This window comes from Budorcas taxicolor, chromosome 18 (assembly GCF_023091745.1).
Source record: "Budorcas taxicolor isolate Tak-1 chromosome 18, Takin1.1, whole genome shotgun sequence".
Classification (NCBI taxonomy): domain Eukaryota; kingdom Metazoa; phylum Chordata; class Mammalia; order Artiodactyla; family Bovidae; genus Budorcas; species Budorcas taxicolor.
In genome coordinates, this window is record NC_068927.1 from 35,989,680 (window position 1) to 36,013,815 (window position 24,136).

The window sequence follows — 24,136 nt, forward strand, 5'->3', positions numbered from 1 at the left end:
TGAGAGCCAAGGTCTTCAAGGGTATCACCTCCCCAGTTTGACAGACATGGAGGACACACCTTCATCAAAGCGTCACCAACACAGCAGTAACCCGCTGTGCCATACTGGGACACATACAACTTCACTCAGGTAGCGCTCTCACAAAAACTGTTTACCCTAAATGAGGAGACACTAAGACAAATCCAGACTGTGGGATACTCTCATAAGACAACTGGCCTGGACTCAGCTAATACATTTAGGGGCAAAATACCCTGGTGTTTCAAACTGATTTTAAATGGCTCGAGGGGAAAAAAAGTGAGACAGATATAAGGAAGGAGGGAGAGAGAAAGAGAGGGAAAGAGAAAAAATATGGCAAAAAGTCAATTACTGGTGAATCTATGTAAAAGAACACAGGTATTCAATATATTCCTCTTTCAACTTCTCTGTTGAAAAATCTTTTCAAAATAAAAAATTGGGGAGAAAATTTCTGTAATCAATCAGCTTAAAGAGAATGGAAAATTCAACATGCTTAAAAGTGTAATAATCAGAAACACAATTCATCTCTAATATAAAGTATCTGATTTTCTTAAACATAATTTACTGTTGCCCATTTCAGTAAGTGAGAAACATTATGGTATAATTGCTCTGAAATTTCTCTATGAATCCTCAAGGTTTCTAAATAAGTTAAGCAAATATTTCTTAGCCCAATTCTGACAATCAAAAATTTACCTAAGAGGCAAGAAACTATGCTGGACAACTCACAACCTTTGTGCTTTACCCACAGCCTGGAATTCCACATACCTCAGAATATGGCTTTAAAATGTTCTTTAATAGAATATTTGATATTTTCAAGTGAGAGAGGTATACATCTTTAGCTACATGGTAGACACCCCATATATGACTAGTGGACAACTCAGTGTATCTCCAGCGTGATGATTTATCGTAAAGAAAGTCACCAAAAATTGTAAGCAGTCTGGATTCGTGTTTATTGAAGCCAGTAATTAGAGACATCTTCTTTTCAGCACTAGAAAGCAAGGTTCCACATGACTGCATACTGCATCCAGATAGTGTCACACCCCTGGACTAAGGCTAGTGGGGGAATATATCTGCAAGTCCTAATTTTTAAGTTAAAAACACCAATAAACTTAGTATAGAGACAACAGTGAACTTTCACTTACAGCATCAACATTGTTAAGGTCATGATGTACAGAGCAGTCACTTTCAATTAACTAATAAAACACATCTTCAGTTTAAATACTGGTTTAAAAATGCCAATCAAAAAAAAAAAGTGCAAACAAAATTAAATAATTCTAGCAGCATACCCGTTGCATTTTTAGGAAAGACCAATTCATGGCCTTTATCATGGCCATATCTTTAAGGTTGGGCTTGTTTCTTTGATTTTTTTCCATTTTGAAGACAAACAGCAGATGTAGCCACTACAATGTATATAAATAGTCATAAAATTATCTTTAACAGTCTACCATACAAGTGTATTCTGCAAATAAAATGAATTTTACTTTAAAAAGTAAAGGCTGTTTATTGTTTGGCCTTTGGTTCCAATGCTTGAAAACCCCCAAAATAACAAAAAATATGCCCCCTCCTCCCACCCCCCCTAAAAAGAACCCTGCAGCTCCCCAAAGTTGGTAGACTTTGGCAACCACTGAGCACGTGACACTATACATCAGCTTCTTCTGATCCTAGGAGTAGCCACTTGTCCAGAGAAACTAAAAGTGATTGCCAAGAAATCCTCCTTCACGAGACAGGCGTCTTGGCATTTCTTCGGTTTTAGTACATTTTATATTGACACAAAAAGTGCGTATCAGTTTAAGTGATAAAAGTAAAGTCTTGCATTAAAATTTAAAATCACACTGTATCCCTCCTGGATATGTGGCCTTTCAAAGAATTTTGTTTTATTTCTGAGGTCACTTATTTTGTGCCCTCAGCCCGCCCCTGCCAGATGCTAGAGAGGGATAAAGTGACCTCATCATTCGTGTGGCCGAAAGCTGTTTGGCCTCTATTGGTCATTATACCACAACTATCATTCCAAGTCAGTTTACTGTCATCACCTGGACAATCTGGTAACTGGAAGCCACAATACATTAAAAAAAAAAACTGAATTAAAAAAGAGGGGAAGTGTATTTTCAACAATAAAACTGGCACAAGAAACATATTTTTATGTTTGTCAGAAAGGTAAGTAAATACTCAGCTTTCTCCTTAACAGTGTTCAGACCTTTACAAAAAAGCAATTCAAGACAGTCTTAGAGTCTTGTTATATAACACAGGATATTAAGTTACACCCAGTACAGTTAGTGGTCAGTCAAATCTGGTATGTAAAAGTAACGATATTAGGGAAGTTATGCTCAGAAACAGTACAACAAACATTCATATAAAAAAAGTAAACTCCACAGAAGTGAACTGTGGTTTTTCCCTTGGTTTGACAACAAAGGTTCTATACATTTAATTAATGGTAGTGTTTGCATTTCAACGTTTTGTGTCATGTATAAAATTAAAAGTGCTGTTTTAAATCCACAGAAGTCACTTCCAGGATGATGGTGTGACACGACAATGTGCATGAATTTGCCCTAAATGGAAACACCTGAAACACTTATTTCCATAAGAAAAAAAATGCTAGTTTATGAAAGACATAAAACAAGAGAAATGCATCCTTTCCATCCTCAATACAAAACATTCAGACTAATTTATCTGATAGCACTGATCAAACCAGGGGGCTAGGACAAAACCCTTTTGCATCACTGGAACTCCATGAAGGTTTCCAATGACCTTAAGGCAGGGACAGTGTGAGCCAATTAATCAGAGTGCAATTACATTAAAACCTCCCTCATACTTTCTGTAGCACACTGCATTATGGTAATAAAATGAGAGGTTGGTCACCCATTCTCTACTAATAGGCCAGCCTGTGGTAGTAAAAAAATAAAATAAAATAAAAAATGACAAAGCAGAAGCTATTCAGAAAACACAATTCAAGGTAAACTAATGTTGTAACTGCTGACTTTAAACACACCCCACAGTGACTGACTGCCCCACGATGCACATGTGTGGAGCCCAACACTTCCCACGAGGACACAGCCTGGGCCACGCACATGAGCCCTGGGCAGCTGCCATCTTTCCCACCCCACATTAGCTCCACCCAACTCAGGCATCCCCACACCTAACACATCTTCCACAAGGAAAAGATGCATTCAGAACAAGTCCAATTCTTATTTTGCTTAGTGTTTAGTTTGGAAACACTTCTGATTTTTAAGTTTTAAAAATGACTTGACTTCTACTGAACACACAGTATTTACTAACATTGCTCATCTCCTCCTCCGCCTCCTGCAACATTCAGCTTCCCCAACACCTTTCTCATTCTTCCTTCCAGTCTTTCTCTTCCCTGGACTTTCTGCTACTTAATGTGCTTCCCATGAAGAAGTGAATCTGTTAACATGCAACTGGTTGGACTAGCCACCATCTGATCAATGACTTCCCAGTCTCACTGGCTCCACCCTAAAAGAAAGTGGGCCCTCTTTCTCTCCATCTTTCTTCCCTTCCACAAGAGGCCCAGCTGCACTTGCTGCCCACAGGAGAGCCACACGCCTGAGAGTCCAAGGGTTATCCATCACAGAGGGGTCTGACACACAACCTTCCTAAAGGTGCATTTCACACTCGGACAGCCACTGAAGTTTTTTTTTAAGTTCATCTCCCCTGCCCCAAAAAACTGATAGCATGTGCCATATCAGAAAAATCCTGGTCTTAGAGAAGATCAATATACATAGTTATTTGGTCATTTTACATATGCACTTTTTAAGGAGGATCAGGCTTCATTTTCTGTTGAAGAGTTTGTTACCATGGAGTCTGGCTTTCGAGTCATTCTATCCAGTTCTTCCTGAACATTTGTCAACACAGTCTTTTGTCCTTAAAAAGAAAAAAAGCAGCACTGATGAGACCAGAAAAAAAAAAAATTTTTAAGGAACATTTAAAATAATACAGATTTCTGTTATCATTTTTGGTGATAATTCCAGTTAAGAATGAGAAAAGTCTTTTTTCATTGTATTGACTATATGGAGACAGACCGTATTTCAGCCCTTCTTTATTCCAAATGCCACAGTTCTGGGCTCCCAGACTACATTACTGCCCCCTGCCTGGGAATGCCTTTGTGCCAAACACAAAGGCCTTTCTGAAAACCCTCTGAGCCCTATGCACTCTCATCACCATCTTCGAGAGGTGGTATTTGAGTTTCTGGCATGCAGCAAGCTACTCTCTGTGCCTCAGACAGATGTTTATGTTTTGTTTCTAATACAACGGACTCATATGGAATCCTGGAATCACCATATTTCAATAAGAATATTAGACTAAGGCTGACAATTTCAACCTTGCACAAAGTTGGTGCACACATTATGGAACACGAACTGGGGCCTAAAAATGAACCCTATTTCCTCCCAGGGAATACCAGCTTATAGCCTGGGCCACCAGACCAGACTCCTGAGTCTCCAAGAACACAAGAGCCCCTGAAGGCCCAGGCTGACTTGAGGATACGGTGATTTCCCAAGGGCTTTGATCAGAAAATACCAATTAAGGAAAACACTCTGTTAATTAATATTCCTTATAGCCAATGGAAAATTAAAACCCTTCTGAAATGGCCTCAAGCTTCCTGAGAAAATGTATAATTTTTGAGGAAACTGGTTCTTTTGTTTCAGAGACCTCCAAGCAATAGACTTGCCCCACCTGCCCATTTGGAAGAACAGATGAGTGGGCGGTCACAGAGACGTGTATGTGTGACAAAACAGGGAGCGTCATGGAGGAGAAAAGCCTGCAGAGTTCACAGGCAGCTGATGACAAGACTGGGGGGCAGCAGAGTGAACAAAATCCTTATAAAGCAACATAAAAATTAAAAAGTAAATAAAATGTCAACAGTACACTCTAGACCATACTTCCAATGGACAGAGCTTCTACACCTGGGCCATATGTTTAGGATCTACCTCAATTCACCCAGAGAACCGAATATACATAAATCCCACCTCAAATGTGCCAAGAAACATGGATGGTAATATGGTAATTCTGTTGTAAAGTATACTGCTCAGTATAAACCAAACACCTGTTCAGAACATTGAGGGTCTGCAGGTCAGTGGAAGCAGACACTCCTGTCTAGCACCTCACGCACCCCTCCATTCCAAGGGTCATAAATCTTTGGGGCCCTTCAGTACCTGACTTCTTGGATGTGCTCTGCACCCCACCAGCACCAGGACTTCCAGGAGAGCCTGTTTTTTTACTCAATAGACTATTGAAGAAGCTGGCCAACACCCCTTCACTTGCTGCATTATCTAAGGAAACATTAAGGAAAAAAGCATCACACAAACTGGATGACTCAATTAAACAACAAACTATTTTTCAGCTTAGAATTATCCACTTGTGGTTATGATCTTTGATACTGAGCACATTCCTACACTATGATGCCTTATATACTGCTACTGTTGGGCTGATTACATGTTAGCATAATTAATTAAGTGAAACTTGTTTATATTTCTCACCTGAACCTGCACTCCAAATCATCTCCCTGTCCATGAGGCAGAAGCTTTATAAGCCCATGACATTCCAAAGGTGCTGTGAAAAACTCTTATTCAGAATACAGGCATCAAACATGCAAGAATTAAATACAATTTGATTGTTTTACTAAAGCCAGTATCTTGGGGTATCATTAAGTCACTGGGATGAGGGCCAAACCAGTAAGGGATTGAGCTTGACAAAGGAAGTGACAATTCATAATTGGTAAAAATATATACCTATTAAGAAACAAAACCAAGGATTCAAAATATACATTTTAAAATGACTTATGCTGTATTCTTCCCTGAATACAGAGAGGCCTAACCAAGGCCTTTACAAAGCCAGGAGTGAGGGCCACCAACTCCAGCGAAGGAACAGGCCTTGGTCTTTGCCAACCCATGAGCTCCCTCTCTCTGAGACAGCAAGTGGAAAACAGCCCTTGTGGGGAAGAAAACAGCTCAGCTGCCTTCAGATTCCACCTACCAAACTCACTGACTCAGCCCCTAAAGCAGGAAAGAGGCCAAGGACCCTCCAAGGAGACAGGGTACATACTTTTGATATTCGGGTCCGGCTTCTTTACTGACGTGCCTGGGGAGGCACTGGGCACGCTGGCTGGCCCTCCCCGGCCCTGGGTTCTCGGAGAGCCAGAGGGTCCTCTTGCAGGGGATTCCTAAGTCCAAAACCAGGTCGAGTCACACACAGGCATCAAAATAACAGAAAATACATATTCCCAAAACAAAGACATTCCTCTGTAGGCTATTTTTCATAGTTTAGGGAGATAGGTGGCAGGAATGGGAGTTTGTACTCAGCTCAGTTTCTTTTTAGATCCCAATTTCTCCTGAGAGAAGAAATATCAAGATAACAAAGCCTGTTCACTCTAATGCCCAGAGCTCTGTATTCCTTCATCAGACATTTTCGATTTTCTACCATGTTTCTGGCCCTGGGCTTTTAGGGGGACAACATTCCCTCTGAAAACATAGAAGCCCACACAAATATAAGCTCTCACAAATAATGGTATAAAGCTTGGCCACCCATGACACTGGCCCTTGACCCTCAGCTTAATTTAAGGTACTTACGGAGGCTCTAGTGGGCGTGGCTGGCTGCTTGGCAAGGAGCGACTGCAAAGAGAGGGACACACCAGCCATTAACACACGCCTGCAGAGTGCACGGGTCTGGAGAAACACTTCTGAGTATTCCACTAGAGGGCACCGTTAACAACCAAGTCACAGGGTCTATACTATAAACGCAAACATTTTTAATTGAGCAATTTGATAGATGGTGGGAAAAAAATACTCCCAGGACCCAGTTTTTAAGCTAAAGAAGTAAAAAGGGCACAGAAGGGAGGAAAAGCTGGCAGAGGAACTATCAACTCCCTCTGCTGACCTGTCTGCACCATGGGGTCTAACAACAGTCTCAGTGAAACAGACAGGTGGGGCGGGGTCTGCACTCTCAACTGTCAGCTCGGCTTTACTCCCTTCACCTATGAAGTGTGTGTACTGGCTCACGTCCTTCATGCACAGGGCTGTGTGGGGGCTACGCAACACACTGGAAGTGAGGTCAGGGCATTTGGTAAACTGTTAACATGGAAAACGCTATGTCAGAAAATGTACATTTAGACAGAACAGGCACTGAAGGACTTCCCTGGTGGTCCAGAGGTTAAGACTCTGAGCTCCCAATGCAGGATGCACAGGTTCAAATCCTGGTGAGAGCGCTAAGATCCTGCATGCCACTCAGCATGGCCAAAAAAACACCCCAGAGAGGAACAGGCACTTAATAAGGTAGTAAGCCTATCGCTGTAGGAGAATCTGCAAGGCAGGTACCTTGTACTGATCCGACAAACGAGAGGGAATGACAAGAACTGGTAACAACCCCTTTGTCGTCGCAAGCTCTTTGTGGTATCCCCTAACCTTGCCCCAGGGAGTTGGCCTTCCGCTCACGACAAAGCCTCTGCTCACTGAGCCTCTGGCCTCACTGGTCTTCTTACCTGTTGCTTCATTAGAAACACCTGCTCATCCTCTGCTGCCAACTCTTTGTCATGAACCAGCTGTGAAGTGAAGCAACACACTCATTTGCAGTCACAGGCCAAGAACACCCCAACTACTTGTCAAAATTCACACTGAAAGGAGAATCTTGGGTTCATGTCTCAACATGGGTTTGGGGAGTCTTTGTAGAGGTAGGTTTTTCTAGCCTAGCAAAGACCCTGTTTCAAGGCCAGCCTTGGCATGTGGGCATTTTAAGTCTGGCAGGTTCTAAACAATACCTCCCAGCTCAGGGTCTGCAGGTGATCTCAGGAGCAAAGGATATCTACGAACAGTAACCCAGAGGCAGTGGAGGCACTCCACCTCTCATGCTGCACCACCCAGAACAATTTACATAACACCAGATTTCATCTAAAGACTTTTTAAAGGGCCTTGGATTATTATCTATTTTTTACCCCCTAAGTGGTTCAATGTGTAAGAACACCTACAACTCTTAAAATGATTGATTCGGGTACCTTTCTCACAGGAGGTTTCACAATAAAGTCTTCATATGCATCTTCTGGCTTAACAGTTGTGAAATTTTCATGTAAAATAGCTATTTTCTTTTCATTGTCCCAGCCTGCAGGTCTAAAGGCAAAGAAACAGAGACTGATTTGCTTCTCCTTAGACTGCATTAGAGAACACGCCGCGCTCACTCCAGGTTAGAGAGGACCTCCGGCTGATACCCTTTTCCCCCAAGTTTTGATAAGCAGTTGCTGGGCTGGCTGGTAGCCTCTGGCAGACAAGCCAATATTCACTGCAGGTCCAGTTCCATACTGAGGTCACAGGGCCCAGGCCCGAGGAGCCAGCAAAAGATCTCTCTGACTGTACATGCTGCCTGGCCCACAGGAAGTGTTCAGAGCTTTTCCACAACTCCACCCAGAAGAACAAGGACACCATGGGGCCCTGTTCTGACAGAGGGGAGAATACAGAGCAACACAGAGCCCAGGGTGAGACTGTTTCTCTTGGAATCTGGCACGGAGACCCACCCATGAGTCGTCTGAAACCTCTTCTGACAATGTTCTTCTTAAGGCTTAGCTAATTTTACTATGTGTGAATATGTACCCTAGAGTAACGGGGAGTGGTAGGACCTGCACTACCCTGGGCCTCAAACCAGAGGAACACAGGAGTTTTTGAGGATCCTAAATGGGTGCTGCCCAGCTGGACATCGCAGGGCAGGATGGCACCCAGATTCCATTAAGTTAAGCTGCAGCCTAAGGTAAGGAGCAACTGTAAAATGCCCTACATGACATACTTTTGTCTAGGCTTCCCATTCTCCATTCAACTCTAGCTCTACAGCTCTATAACCAAGGACGTGCTTAGTCAGGGTGCTCCCCACGAATGGCTTTGCTGACTTCACCAGCTCCTCAGCGAGCAACAACCAACAGGACCCAAGGTGCCAAAGACACTGCCACGACCCATGTCCCCCTCAGAAGCTCTGAGCTTCTTCTCCACTCCAGACCAGCCCTGAACACGACCAGTCTCCCTGTGTCTCCTCCTCCTGAGATCTTAAGTGACTCAGGTACTGACTGACTCCAAAAGCACACCACTCATGGAGAGCTTGTGGCTTTGCTGCCGGCCTGCCTGCTCTGGACAACGGTTCTCTGAAATCAGTCCACGTCTCTAAGTCTGCTGTCTGGGAATCTCCCGAGTGAAGCTCTCCCTAAATGTCAAGGAGACAGCCTGTTCAGCCCCCGAGAGCTCTGGCTTCCTCCCCTCAGTCTTCTCCCACACCGTCCATCCCGCCCTTCCATTCCTTCTGGCCTGCACACTCCACTCCCCTCCCAGCACCTCCTCTGCTCTCCTGTGGCACTGCCTCTACTACGCCGCCAGTGACCTACCCGCTCAGCTGTGTCTCTTACGGGCCACACACAGGGACCACAGCTTGTTCATTTCTGCGTCCTCAGCAAAGAACACGGTCACCTAGGAGGTGCTCAGTGTTTGCTCGATGAACTGCCATTCTTTTTTAAGTCAAGAGGACATCTAAGCCTAAAAACGCACAAGGCCTCTCAGAGACCACACCTTCAACATTTATTTATGCATCCGCCATGCTTCTCATTCTCCAGTGAGGGAATGACACAGGTTCCAAGTCTCTGTCCAGGACAGTTGGCCCCAGTGGCTCCCAGGTGTGAAATGCCAGAAACACAACAGGCATTGAGTACAGCCAAAGCCCAAGCTGATGAGATGCCAGGGAGGGCACAGGCAGTCATCCTGCCAACAGATGTTAGTACACCAGACATTGCAACAGAAAACGTCCAGGATCCCCGAAGCGCCAGTACCCTATGCTGCCACTCCTTTTCTCAGCCAGTATTTTACCAGAGTTGACAGTAAGTGGCAAAAATGTTTTGACAACTTGGTTTCAATGAAGTGAGGCAGCACACCTGACCTCACTCCACCCACTTCCTTCAGACAGGAGGCAGAACGGCAAGTAATCTGGAAAGCAGCAGAGAGGTAAAGTTGGGTGTATCTATGCCCTAGGAGGTCCAACTCCAAGAACTTTGCCAAGCAAGCTGGCTGTATGAGAGAAACAGAGGCACGTCACTTGGAAAGATAAAATGTAAAAAGCAAATGTACCATTAAGAGAAGCATTCGCATCACTCTCTGCCCTCCTCTGATGTCTATGTCAGAAGCTTCTTCTGTCCCTTTTTCACTGTAATAAAACTCTGCTACACACACACACACACACACACACACACACACATCACCTATAAAGAACTCACATAAAAACTGCTTCCTTTTCCACAACTAAGGCTGGTGTGGTAAAGTGGAAACCGTATGTTTTATGAACAATGTACTTATACAACAAGTCGAGGTTTTTCTCTTCTTTAACTGATGTGTATATCAAAGCTGCTCCATCTGATCAATCTGCTTAAGGAAAACCAATTCACTGCAGAAGGGGACAAAAACACACAAGCACAACCCTCAAAGTATTAGTCACAGGTTGCTCCATTTTTGATCAATACACAATTAAGAGAAAGTGTTAAGAATAGCAGCAGAGGAAGCAAGTCAAAAGCATAGAGCATGTCGATGACAACGGGCCACATGGGCCTTTTTTTTTAAAAAACATGTAAACTGCCATCTTCTAACCCATCAGGCTGTGTCCCAAGCAGTCAAGTTACTGGTTTTAAGGCTATAGCCCGGGAAAACCCTCAGCCTCGCCAAGGCACACAGGTTCTTTCCCAGACAGATGCCCACATGTGACCAAGTGTGCCATTAAGCATGAGAGAGACGGCCACCACCATGTTACTGGCCCTCACCACTGAGCTGGACAAGCTGAAGAGCCCGAAGGAAGCAGTGGAACCCACCTTTACCCTCCCCAGCCCAGGACATGGGGTTACTGGATTTTCACAGAAATAAGACTCAAAAGACTGCTGACAAACCATCTCTCTCACTGACAGGACAAAACATAAACATAGAGGAAACCCTGAAGCATCTAAAACACTGTCATTTGGATAATTAACCTTTTCTAAAAACAACAAAAAAAAAGTGAAGTTTAGAAAGATTTCCAAGATACAGTAAAGATAATTTGTAATAAAATTATCACATATCAGCTTTCTTCTTAATATGAAACCCTATCATATGTATACCATTAAAAATAGAAAGCAATAAAAAACAGGCAGAAATTATTAAGTCTCAAATACCAACACTGTAAAATTTTAAAAAGTAAAGACATGTATACAGTTTCACCCTGGCATGAGACTGTTCTGGGTTCAGGAAGCACTTCATCTCTTTGAAGATGCCCTATCTGGAGCAAGCCCGGATCAACACACAGAGGGAAGCCTGTGCCCCTGGGCCCCAGCTCAGCGCCCCAAGGATACACTGAAGGCAGAATCTCCGTAGGTGTGACTGGATGAAGTCAAAGTGCTCGTCCCTGTAATCGTGCTCCTTCTCCAGGACACTCACCGCATCACACTGCAGGGAAGACAGAAAGAGAAGGGATCACCTTTCTGCCTCTCTGCCTGCTGAGGTTGGGACCGCTGGCTGCTTCAGAAATAAAACTATCACAGCTTCATAGAAGGAAGCCACAGCCTAGAGTCCAAGCGTTAATTAACTAAACAGACAAGAGTGAAAAGCAACTGGAGATTTTTCCCTTCATCCTGGGCCTCAGCTTCCACATCTGTAAAGTGGGATAAAATAGCCCTGATCATCTCACAGTTGTTCTAGGAATCAAACAAGGTCACATAGGGAACAAGGCCCCTGGACATGACTGTGCACCACACACTCCACAGGGCTCCATTCGCATAGAGTATAATGTGAACAGCTCATGCTACACTTGGGCAACCTACCAGCTCTGACTAAGATCACAGAACTTCTGAAACCCAAAGTGTTTTTACAGCTATTTCCTTTTCATTTCTAAGAGACACAACTTTATGTCTCTAAGACTACCCTTAATTTCTATTCCCACCTCATTATTTTACAAACCCTGAATCCACTTTCTTCTTTTTCCAGGGTTGCTATGTTCCTTTCTGAAAACAAGTCCAACAGACTTTAGAGACCAAAAGCCAAAAGAATTCTGTTCTTCTGTGTTCCTTTTTCACTACTAGTTTGAGCTAAATGAACTGGTTTACACAGCCTCAGGAAAACTACTTCCAGTTCCAAGTCTGCATCCCTCAACAAAGTTGACCGTGCTCCACGAGATTAACTCAAGCTATACGTAAATGTCACATTTCTGGCAGCAAGGTAAAATGATGATATTTTCTATACTGATATAGTCAGTGTACCTTAATGAACCCTGAATTAGCCCAACATCCCCTTAAGAAGACACCTAATTGCAGCTTCTCAAAGTTTCTTACAGATGGTAAGTGTTCACTGCCCAAACCCAGCTAGCCTTATGAGTCCCACCTTTGTGCACACCACCAGCACTGGGATCCCAAGGTTATGAGTCAGCACGTTGTCACCGAGAGGCAGGGCAACATTTTCTTCATCAGGACCTGAGGTCAGAGGCCCTCTTCTTTGTGGGGAACCTTGACAACCTTCCTCAGGCTCGACATAGTCTTGAAAATCTTTCACAACTACAGGTAAAGAAGGAAAAGAAAATTACACATGCATTCACACAATAAAAAATGCACAAGCCAGCTTTAGAAGACTGAAAGAGGAAGTAATAAGCACAAAACATTAAGAGTTGTGACAAACTTCCTAATTGCATCCGACTTAACTGCAGTACTAGGGACTTAGGGGTACTGATGCAAAAATCTCAATTCTGACATATTCAGTCTGAGCAGTGTAACCGCAGAGTGGCAAAGATAGTGCCCTGGTCATCTTCAACTGTATCCAGCTCTTAACAATTAAACAGGTTTTTAAAAATCTTCTAAGGCTTCAACAGTTCCTACTATGAAAACAAAAAGCAAACACTTTTTTTTTTTTGTCCACATAGGGAGGCTTGCAGGATCATAGTTCCCCAATCAGAGACTGAACCCAGGTCACAGCAGTGAAAGTGCTGAGTCCCAGCCACGAGACCACCAGGGAACTCCCAATGATTTTCTTATGTTTTACACTTTCAAAATATTAGGATAGTTGAACTGTGTTAATTCAACAGAGGCAACCACTAGAAATAGGTTATAACTTATAAAACTCCCCAGCTTTCTCATTAGAAATACTTAAAACCACCTGATCTACACAAAAACATGCTGTTTCCACACAGAGGAGGTGTGTCTGTGGTAAAGAGTGGGGCTGCACTTGCCCAGCACCACCTGCATCTCCTCATCGTCCTCACTCTTGTGGACTTTCACCTTTAAGAGATCCTGAGGTATGTGCGTCATGGACCTGTCCCTGCCTGACGCAAGGAGGGGTCAGTGTTACCACATTCACTCCCTGGAACACACTGTCACTACTTTGGCCAAGGATGCAACCCCACAGGAGGGCCTTCAAGCTGAGAGTAGTCTATGGTCTTGGTTCAGGCAAAGCCTACAGACCTGCACCTTTTTCTTGGTGCTTCAAAGTCACATGTCAGGCCAGAGAACAAGGACATGGTGATTAAAGCTACTTCGAGCCAGAGGAAATGGGCAGCTCTACTCTTCTACAAATAACACGAGTAAAGGACCTAAAGGACCTTTGCTCGCATCTACAACATGCTCACTGAGAAAACACACAGGACTAGATAAACGCAAACCTGGAGAAAGGCACATGTTCTCTTCTTCACTCACAGAACAGGTTTCAAATGTTTTCAAATGATGAGTTCTAATTTACTAAGAGTTTAGGTTATCATTATCCAAGCTTCTGGAATTATCTGGGAACACATGTCTTTCACATAAATTGAAAACCACTGATTAACCCCAAAAGTGTAGATGTAATGTTTCATCTCTACAACTTCTCTTTAATTAAGCTCATTCATACAAAGTCATTGCGAATATAAACAACTGACTGAAGAGATCCTCACTGCGTTGCATTTTGGACAAAAACAGAGAAGGGTTTTTTGATAACTGCTGAAGGATCTTGAAGGAATCAAAAGTTCCCACTTATTTTTTTAAAATCTGCTTTATTTTAGCTTTATGGAGCCAAGACTGACACACAACAAACTGCACATTTAAAATGTAAATTTGATTTTTGTGGGGGGAAGGGGGACCTGACTTGTGTCTTGCGGGAACTCAGTTCCCTGACGAGGGATTGAATCTGGGCCACAGCAGTGAGATTTAGTTTGGGTTTTCTCGAATTATACATAAATGTAACTGAGAATATATTCTCTTTTTAGTCTTCCTACATTTTCTCTTTAAAAGCATTTTAACAGATCTTCAGGTCAATGAAAAATACAATGGCTTAACTGGATAGTATCTGTAACTCCCCAAGGTCACATGCAGCAGTCAAACATGGCGCAAGACAGTGAGCACGGCAGAGCCTGGAACAGGTTACAGGTGAGCCAGGTGACTGCGGGAAGGCAGGCGGGGTGGGCAGCTCCAGCAGTCTGCTCCTTGAACCTCCACTCCCAGCATGCTGCATAAACTGCGTCGTGTTCTACACACGCCATGACATGAACACGGCTGGGAAACCCTGGGCTAGGCTCCTTATTCTCTGAAGGACTGGCCTAACTAATGCTATCCAAAAACAACAGGAAATGCATACATTTTTAATAATCCAGCATTAAAAAAATAAGTTGGAAGGCAGAGCAGATATTCCTAACAGAGGTGATGAAAAGGAATGATAAAAAATAAAGTGAGGACTGTGTAATCTGAATAATAATATGTACATTTCACTTAGGGCACACAAATTTGTTGTTGTTGTTTAGCCACTAGGTGGTGGCTGACTCCTTGCGACACCATAGACTGTAGCCCACCAGGCTCCTCGGTCCGGGGATCTTCCTGACCCAGAGATCGAACCTGCGTCTCCTGCATTGGCATGCAGATTCTTTACCACCGAGCCACCAGGGAAGCCCAAGTGCACACATACTATAGTATTAACAGTTTCTCTCCAGCAGGTGGCATGGCCAGGAGTTCACAGCAGGAGCCACCCACCCACCTGGGGCGTCAGATGGAGTTGGTACAGGAAGGAGCAGCGCTCTGCCCTACTACTGCCACTTCCTTCTGTTCTTTTCCCTCCTACCTCACTTATCATCTGTTGGTTACACAGTTCTGAGTAGACTCAAGAGACAGTATCTAACTGTTTTCCTCTACCTGATAAGCAAGGAAAGCCCCCAACACAAAGCTGGAAAGAGAAGACCAACCTACACACAAGCACCACCACCTTCTGGCAGCTTCAGGGACTGCTCTGTCCTCCCCCATCAATCCTGCTGCCAAACAGCTGCCATGGATTCAGGACCACTGGGGACCCTAATCCGGAAACAGAGCGGCTGGCCAGGGAGCAGCGTTCCAAACTCAGCTGACTGGAGACTGAAAGCAGGATGGGCAACAGCCTTTTGCTTACTCAATACAATACCTAGAGTGCAATTAATCTGGAAAGCGGGAGTCCTTCAAGCGAGAAGATGGCCAACCGCTTTATTAAAATGTAACCTGAAACCAGCACTAACTAAGGCACTCCTTCAAAGGGTAACACAAAGACGTGAATACCATTCCAAACATCTCAGAGGAAGGGCAGTGAAAACGAGAGGCCCTCAGAAGGTTAACCAGAGTCATGAGGCATGGATGCGGTTTCAACAATCTCCAGCTGCCCTCCAGTGTCCCCTCCTCTTCTCCCTTACAACCAAACAGAACTGTGACGCTTAAAACACATGGCCACACCGACTACATTTCCTAAGGAAATGTCTTCTTAGGAAGACCATGGGCACACGCCCTTCAGTCCTTTGCTTTTCCTCCATCCGGCTGCCTGCAACACAGATGTGAAGGCTGGAGCTCTAGGTGCCAAAAGGAAGTGAACCACACCCTAGAGATGACCAAGCAGTAAGCAAAAAGGAGCCTGGGTCCTTGATTTGTCTTCCTCGAGCCGCTTTCCAGGCCTGAACTAACTAACCACCGCCGGATCTCACTTACAAAAGCGAGAAATAAAGCCCAGTCTTGTTTAGGCCACTGTTATTTTGGGGCTTGTGTCACATGCAGCTCAGTCTAATCCTAAGTGACAGAGACATCAATGACTAAGACCACAAAATAAATTCAGTGTGTCATGGGAACACAAGCCCCCAGGATTGGGCACCCTGTCTGCTGTATGTACCCCAAACACCTAGAACAGACGTGGCCCCAGGCAGACACTTGCCTTCTCTAGGAAGCAAAAATATCCTTGGTCCAATCTCTTCCCTTTTTTTTTTTTTTTCTGTTTTAACAAACCTTTACAAAGTTTGTAATTCTAAGAAAACAGGTTCAGAAACTGAAATCTCCCGTGCCACTAATTTGGGTACGATGGTAAATGTGCAGCGAAAGGAAAACAGCTCTTCAGCCTCAGAACTCTTCTCAGAAGTTGTCTTCGGGGTCTCTATTTTAGGGGAAAGATCGGCTTTATCTAAAAAAGTCAGTGTTTGAGGACAGATGCGCTGAGCTGCATGACAATCACTGCAGCACACAGGCGGGTGTCCCAGGAAACATATGCACACGGCAAACTAAAGAATCACCAGTTAAATCTGTTTTAGCTAATCTGAGCCAGGGGCAAGCTGAAGTTATGACAGGAAGACACCCAGCAAGAAATCTGATTTGAAAAGCACATCGAGATTCCCGATGTGTCTCTGCCAGTAAGTATGAAGGTCCCGTGTGCCATGCCCCAGCAGCCCTCATTAATTCACTAAAGGGAATGATGTCATCCTGTGGAAATAAGCCAGGTGGAGCCAAGACTGCCCTGGCCAAGACAGTGCTGCTGCTGCTGCCACAGCTCCAGCCCCTGCCCCTGCCCCTCCCATTTCCCTGGCAAGTGGACAGAAGCTGATGTAACTGCACAGAAGCAAAGAAAAGGAAAAACAAGCTTCTGAATCACAAAAAGGAAAAATAAAACAAAAACGAACTTCCTTTAAAGTTTGTTCTCAAAAGGCCTTGGATGTCCTGAGTCTTAAAATATCCTTTCATTTTAATGACAAAAAAAAAAAAAAAAGAACTTCCTATTCCTTACTAAAATTGTATTTGCTAGATGGCAAAATGAACTAAGGTAAGAGCTGAAAGATTTATCTTTTGTGAGGCTTCCTTTAAACCTGCATACGAAAGGGTCCATAGGACCTCAATGATATCCAGGGCAATGGACTTGCTACAGAAATCATAATAAATCTCTACACCCACAGATGCAAACTCAGCAGACAAGGGGTAAACAGAAGAGGAAAAAGACTTATAGAACCGATCACATTTTAGGGGATGAGGCAAGAACACTTATTATAAAAGAAAACCAATGACAATAAGGAATACTGATTCATGTATTTTCTTCAACTGTGACAGATGAGACAAAGACTGCTTTGAAGACTTTTTTTTTAGCCATGCCACGAGGCTTGTGGGATCTTACTTCCCCAACCAGGGATGGAACCTGTATCCCCTACAGGGGAAGCACGGAGTCCCAGCCACTGGACAGAAAAGGAATTCCGGCTTTGAAGACTTTCTGACTACTGAATCGACAAAAGCAACTCAAATAAATGGTGCAAACAAAACACTCTATAAGCGGAGCTTTGCAGCCTCTTGATCCTGTGAAAAGGAAGGTGGTTGGAATCGTCCAAAGAGACCAGGGAATTATCCAATTAAGAAAACCTACATTACTTACACTTTCGTTCCAGCTCCCTCATTTCTTCTGGTGGAATTTTCATTTTATCAATGTGCTCACGTAAAACACTAGCCCATTTCTGTAGTGATTCCATCACAGTCCAAGGCCTAGACATATCTGCAACAAAGATGACTAGGGTCTCTGGCAAGGATTCAGCAGAAACTGCAAATTTCAGCAGACCTTTGTGGTATAGATCTCCATCCAGAATCCACACATTGCAGCGTGTGTGATCTAAGAAAAGAAGCAAAGTGAAGTTACTGATGATGACTATCAGCACAGCTGAAAAGGAGAGTCATAGCAGGAATACATTTGAAGATGACAGCCACAGAATTCCACACAGAACACAAAAAAATCCTAACCAGAAAACACAACAACTCTTCATCAAGGTGCCCTGTGAACTGTCCAAACCATAAAATTTCTTTAACAACCATAATATACTGTGCCCACATCTAATAGGACTGCTGCAATGTCTGAGGAGTAAAGGATAAAGGACATTTGAGCTTTCAGTAAGAATCAGAAACCATGAATAAAAGCTACAAAAGTTCCCTGGACAACTGTGCCATAGTCTAAATAATCCATTCTAAGATATCAGCAATCTGTGAGGCGGCAAGCTGTGGCCAAGAGCCTGTGGTTAAACAAGCTCTTCTTCTGTCAGTCACACTGAACAGTGAGCTCACATACCACAAAGGGTGCCAAAGAAACAAGACCTTTGTATTTAAATGCTGAGATAAACTCATTACTTACATAACTAAGATATGGATTATGGGATGCCTGATGATATTAAGGAACTACACTTTTTTTTGGTACAATTACATTTTCAAAAATCCTAATCTTTTAGATATGCATATGGAAGTAGTCACAGATACAACATCTGAAGTTGCTTGAAAATAACCCAACTTGGAGTATATAGCTGACATAACACTGACCAAGGATTGGTAACCTGAAGGCAGGGGTAGATATACTGGGGCTCATCAAACTAGTCTGTGTTTTAGGTAGTTTGGTTTTCCCCAGTAAAGTTAAAAACGCATATGCACAAATGTGCAAGTGCTGACCTTTAATGAAGCACATGATTCTAAAATTATACCTAGATAATAAAACTGTAGAATTCTCCAAATTAATAACATACACAAAATTTTTAAATATTTTTAAGAAAAATTTTTTTAAATATAAGCACCTCAAAGGAGCCATCCTACTATCAAAAATATAATTTTATTAACTTCTTCCCCAATAAATTCCAACTTACACTTTAAAAAACCTGTCTTCAAATTCGGGAAAAGTCTAAAGGAGATTCTAGGTGTCCTATTGACCGCCCAGAACCTCGCTGGAAACCATTTTGACTGAGCAATGCGTGTGCTACCAGGAAGGATCCTAAGTCAGAGTGACTGGCCAGAGACAACCCGGAAACGAATCCTATCACCATAAAATCCGAGAATTCAAGCCATGAAATCCGAGAAATGTCAGTGCATTTCTCCTGGGTTCCCTTACCCTCCTGTGCTCTGCCTGGGTACCCCTTCCCAATGAAGTCTCTTGCTTTTAAAAAAAAAAAAACTATCTTCAGTTAGCTAACTTTTTCTGGTATAATCAATTAATTTACAGGTTTTAAAAAATTTTATATTCATGACTTTATTTCAACAGTACAATAAAGGTATCTACATCTATGCTTTCAAAACTCTTAACACATTTCAGATAGCAGTTTTGACTTGGATTCTATGAATGCCTTCAAAAATACTGCTTGTACCTGAAGTCTGCAGATTTTAATGCCTGCTCCTCACAAGACATAGCTCCTTTCTTCCCACTGCCCACTACATATAACTCACCCGGTGCATGGAGATCACACACACCACAAGTGGTATTAAATGGATACCCCAAACTCTGAAGGCAGAGTCCTTTGACATGTCAAGTTCTACCCCAAATGAAGGACAAACCAGAACCTATATTCTCTACCTAGGTGATTGCCTGCAAAATGTATATTTATAACCCAGTCATAACACACAATTAAAAAAAGGGAGGCTGAAAAATGTATAATTAACCACAGGTAAGGACAACGCTATCATCAAAGAGGAACTTGCAAGTAGGAGGCCTAAAAAAAAATCCCATAAATGCAGAGGTCAAGAAGTTTTTAAGGCAACCTTAAGGAACCTGAAATAAAAATTAACATGTACTTCAACTCAAAAGCAAGTGAACATGGTTACTTTGAGGCTGGGATGAGATATGTTTATGCCCTTTGAAATAAGCATCTGTAGAAATGTACAGAGTATATACATGTTTCATATACTTTCAAAAAGTTACTAGATCCCTTTGCTGTTCCCCTGAAACTACCACAACATTGTTAATCAGTTATATCCCAATACAAAATTAAAGTTTTTTGGGGGGGAAAAAATGGGTACTAGACTTACCACTGTGTTTCAAGCACTCAGTGACACTTAACACATGCCACCTCTCATTTTGTCAACTTACAAACTAGTTTCATTGTCCAATATCACTAATGAGGAAACCGAGGAAAAGAGGGAAGTCAGTTTCAACTAGTGACTGCAGGAGTGGGATTCTAAACCAGTTCTGCCTGGCTACAACGCCCAGGTTATTTCCACAATAATCATCAAGGACAGGAAGCAAAAGACTCAGACATGTAAGGCCCCCTAATCTAGCTCAGGGACCCGTGAGTCCCAACCCTACTACCTACACAAACTCCAGTGAGCCTAGGTGGGCCCTGGAAAGCCTCTGCTCACCTCAGACAAGGAGAGTCCTCAGCGCCTTCTACCTCTCTTTCACACTGAACACAGGGAATGTTCAGCAAGGAAAAGGAAGCCAAGGAAGGAGGAGCAGGAAAAAAGTCCCTGGGGTTCTAAGATGACCATAACATTAAGATTAAAGGGTTTTTGCCCCTCTGTTTAAATGATTCTTGGAGCTCGAAGAATTAAGGTAGAAGGAACCACCTGAGATCAGCTTCTTCATTTCAGCAATAAAGAAATGAGGGACTAGAGGTGGTGGAATTTGTCCCCTTGTAAAATCACTGTTACATGGTGATTCTTACTGTTTAAATGGGTAAAGGCAATTTTAAAGAAAGTAATTTAAAGAAGATATTTCATTCTTAGGCTACACAGATAACTTTCCTACAAATTAAAAGACCTAGGCACTAATAATTATTTTAGAGTCATTCAAGAGCTAACATAAAATCTGAAAGTTTAGAAAGGAGGCAATACTGACTAGTGGTAACCAAAAACCATTATTCCAACTGGACTCATAAGAAAAAACTTTTAAATGATATCTAATCCTTATAAGAAAGCTTACCATGCACTTTTAATCATCCCAAATACCCAGAAGGTAGAAAACAATTACTATCGACATTCTACAAATGTAAATTAAAAGAGAACATTATTGCCTCTGAGTCTCTATTCTCTCCACTTGGGGAAAACAAACAAAAAACACTAAACAAACATCCCCCAGGAAATCAGCAATTCTATACTGTCACCAAAAAAACTCCAAAATTCTCTTGTGAATATCTGTTAAGCTGTTACATTTTGAACTACACCAATTTCAGATCTTCCACTAGAACCAGCCAGAGTAACGACGGTGCCCAGATCAGCCAGCCGAGCATTTCTCTCATAGAAAAGTTCAAGGCACTTAAAAATTTCTTAGTTTCTTATGTTTATGTGCATCTGAAACTTTACCCTCAGTATCTCCTTTTAAGTGGGGCCACCCAGCTAATAGGCCCATTCCCCATTTTGCTACCATCCTCTATATAAAGAGAAGTAGGTAAAGTCCTACAAAGACACACACTTCATCTATTCCCCTGTGACTAATTCTCTTAGGACTAAACAGAAAATTGAGAATGCCTGGCTATTTTACAGGAATGGTAACCAAGGACTCAGACACCTCCATGGGTATCAGTGCTTCACTCACCATCTCGGTCCTCATCATGGACGCTGAGGTAGAGATACTCTAGGCCTCTTCCTTTTTTGCCATGCTCAGCTCCTTGAAGTTTAGTCATGAGGGTTGTTTTACCAGAACCGTCTTCACCTACAAGTGATGCACGTAAGAAGACAAAGTGTACTGTTTATTCTAGGCAAGGATGGGGAGTCTGCACAGTCACACAAGGAACTTTCATACGGAGCTTGCTACAGAGGTCTCATCTGCATTCATAAACAAAGCAGGACCTGCAGCAAGAGTAGTCAGGGTGGCGGGGAGTGAGAAAGGTGGCAATTTCCAAGATCTCAAACGACAATCTACTGCAGCCATCCTTACCTCCCAATGAAACGAAGAAGGCAGGTCCACAGACCCTATCTACAATTTACAAGACACACATATGGAAAAGTGAAAGTAAAAGGTGGGGCTAGTGTCTCACAAAATAAACTTCTACCCCAAGAAAAGCAAATCTTCCAAATATAATCAACCTTAATGAAAAAAACTCTAACCCTGCCTCATAACCATGAATGACGGGGCTGCTTTTCACTTTCAGTTTTCGTACATTTCTTTCATAAGCACCCTAAAGGCTAGGAAACCAATGAAAATAATCACAGACCAAGCAAAACTCTTAAAGAGCAACCTTAGTAACTACCAAGCCTCTCTTCGTCCCCCTCCACCCAATGAACAACTCCCCTCCCCCAGCCTCAAAAGAAACCTTAAACATCAGAAGGAGCCACCACCAAGAAACACTGCTGGCACTCCTTGGATTTAATAATACAGAATTATGGACCAAGAAAACTGAAAGGCAATCCACAGATCCAAGTTCTCCTCTCCGCCCCCAATGCCACTCTCACTCAGGCCCTCTGCATCCCATCAGGACGTGCTGAGCACTCAGCCTGACTTCAGACCACCTGCCGCTCTATGCCAGAGTCCCCTTTCTAAACAGAGATCTGGTGCCCTGGATCCCCCAATTTGTGAAGACCTCCAAGCGTTTTCCATTACCTGCTACAGTGGTCATCAACTAAAGACCATCCATTCCCCTCAAAAACAGTGGGAAAACCACCCTCCAAGTGATTCCCATAAGAATCAGACCGTATAGGTGAAATAAAAAGCCCCTAAGAATCAAGTGGCTTCAGAAAAAAGCAGTGACTCTTCAGCCTTCCACAATGTACCTCCACCTTATCTCATCAGTCACTTTCCACAAGGAGGCTGTGCTAGCTTCCAACCTCCTCCATCCTCCTCACCTGTGTTCCTGAGAACACAACCCTCTGCGGCCCTGCATGTTGACACTTATCCTTCAAAACACCTAACTCCAAACAGCAGCAAGCCATGGCTGATGCTCCAGAATCATCCGCCTATGCCCAGGACATCTATCCCCATCTCACTAGACTGAGATTCTTGTGTAGTGTCTGCAGGATGTCTGTACAATCCCAAGATCCGACCTGGGCAGTACAGGACTCACTCAACAAATGGGTATTGGCTGTACGAATGAAACCAGACAAAGCCTCTCACTAGACAGAGATGCTGAGGGACGTAAGCCAGGTAACCCAGCAGAGAAGCCTGAAACAATGCAGGAAAAGTCCCTGGTGGGGACTCCAAAGCCTGCTGCCCTTTGCGGCGTTCTTCTCACCTTACACTGCTTCATCAAGATCGAGAAATGGCTCCTGTGGCATCTCCTCCCAATCCGACGACCCCCAGTTCACCTCGTTCCCCCCGCCTCCTCCGCTAACCTCCTCATCCAGTCCCTCCCCTCTTTATGCCCAGTTTGGTGAACTTCGAGGCTATGAGCACAGGAACTCAGGGACATTTAAAGCAAAGCTAATACTGCGGCCAAGCGACTAAGGAATGTGCCGAGAGCACTTGCCAGCATCCCTGGGCTCTCGAAAAGGGGCAGTGTCCCGACCTCGGCCGTGGTGACTCGGCCACACTAGGGCTATCCAGCCAGGGTCTCCAGAGCAGGCAGGCGACACAGGAGAGAAAGGCAAGAACCAGGGAGAGGGCGCCCCGCCTAGCCCACCCCAGCTCCCCGGACAACGCCCCGCCGGCGGCGCTCACCGAAGACCAGAATGTTCTTGCCGGACGGTAGCTTGGATCTGGCGCGGGTGGACACCTCGCTCAAGATCGAGGACCTGTGGGAAAACGGCAGAGCAGTCGGCCCCGGGGCCAGCCTGAATCTGACCGGTCCGCGACTGCCCGTCAGTCCGTCCGACGGTCCGCCCCACCCGGTCGCACCCTCCCCGGACCGGCTGCCCTAGCCCGGCCGCCCCGCAGTCTCACCATAGACTCTGGCCCTCCTCCTCTTCACTGGTCAGGTCGCCGGCGGCCGCCACCGCGGGCCCGTTGGGACCCAGCAGCAGCTTCTTCTCCACCCCCACCGGCGCCATCTTGCCAACTGCAGCCACAAAGAGGGCCCTCCCCCGGGCCCGCCGAGGACCCGCGAGGACCCCGCCGGGCCTCCCGCGCCCGCCGCAACCCGCGCCGCCCTCCCCGCACGGTCCGCGCCGCTCGCCGCGCTCCGCCGGGCTTGCGAAGTTCGCGGGCTCCTGCAGGGTCGTGAGGCCACCGCGGTGGTAGGAGGTGGGCGGTGG

The 24,136-nt window shown here is 44.1% G+C and overlaps 1 protein-coding gene across 1 annotated transcript; it reads right to left on the minus strand.

Moving 5' to 3' along the window:
• Positions 1 to 880: 880 nt before the first annotated feature.
• On the minus strand, positions 881 to 23,932 carry DYNC1LI2 (dynein cytoplasmic 1 light intermediate chain 2). Its single transcript, XM_052655385.1, has 13 exons — positions 23,826 to 23,932; positions 23,604 to 23,677; positions 21,546 to 21,662; positions 17,646 to 17,876; positions 12,378 to 12,547; positions 11,354 to 11,447; positions 10,256 to 10,391; positions 8,012 to 8,123; positions 7,502 to 7,561; positions 6,594 to 6,635; positions 6,070 to 6,187; positions 5,181 to 5,297; positions 881 to 3,891 (listed from the first exon to the last, which is right to left on the minus strand). Exons 1-13 carry the CDS (start codon positions 23,930 to 23,932, stop codon positions 3,791 to 3,793), a joined length of 1,479 nt encoding a protein of 492 aa, XP_052511345.1. The 3' UTR covers positions 881 to 3,790.
• Between the last annotated feature and the right edge of the window lie 204 nt (positions 23,933 to 24,136).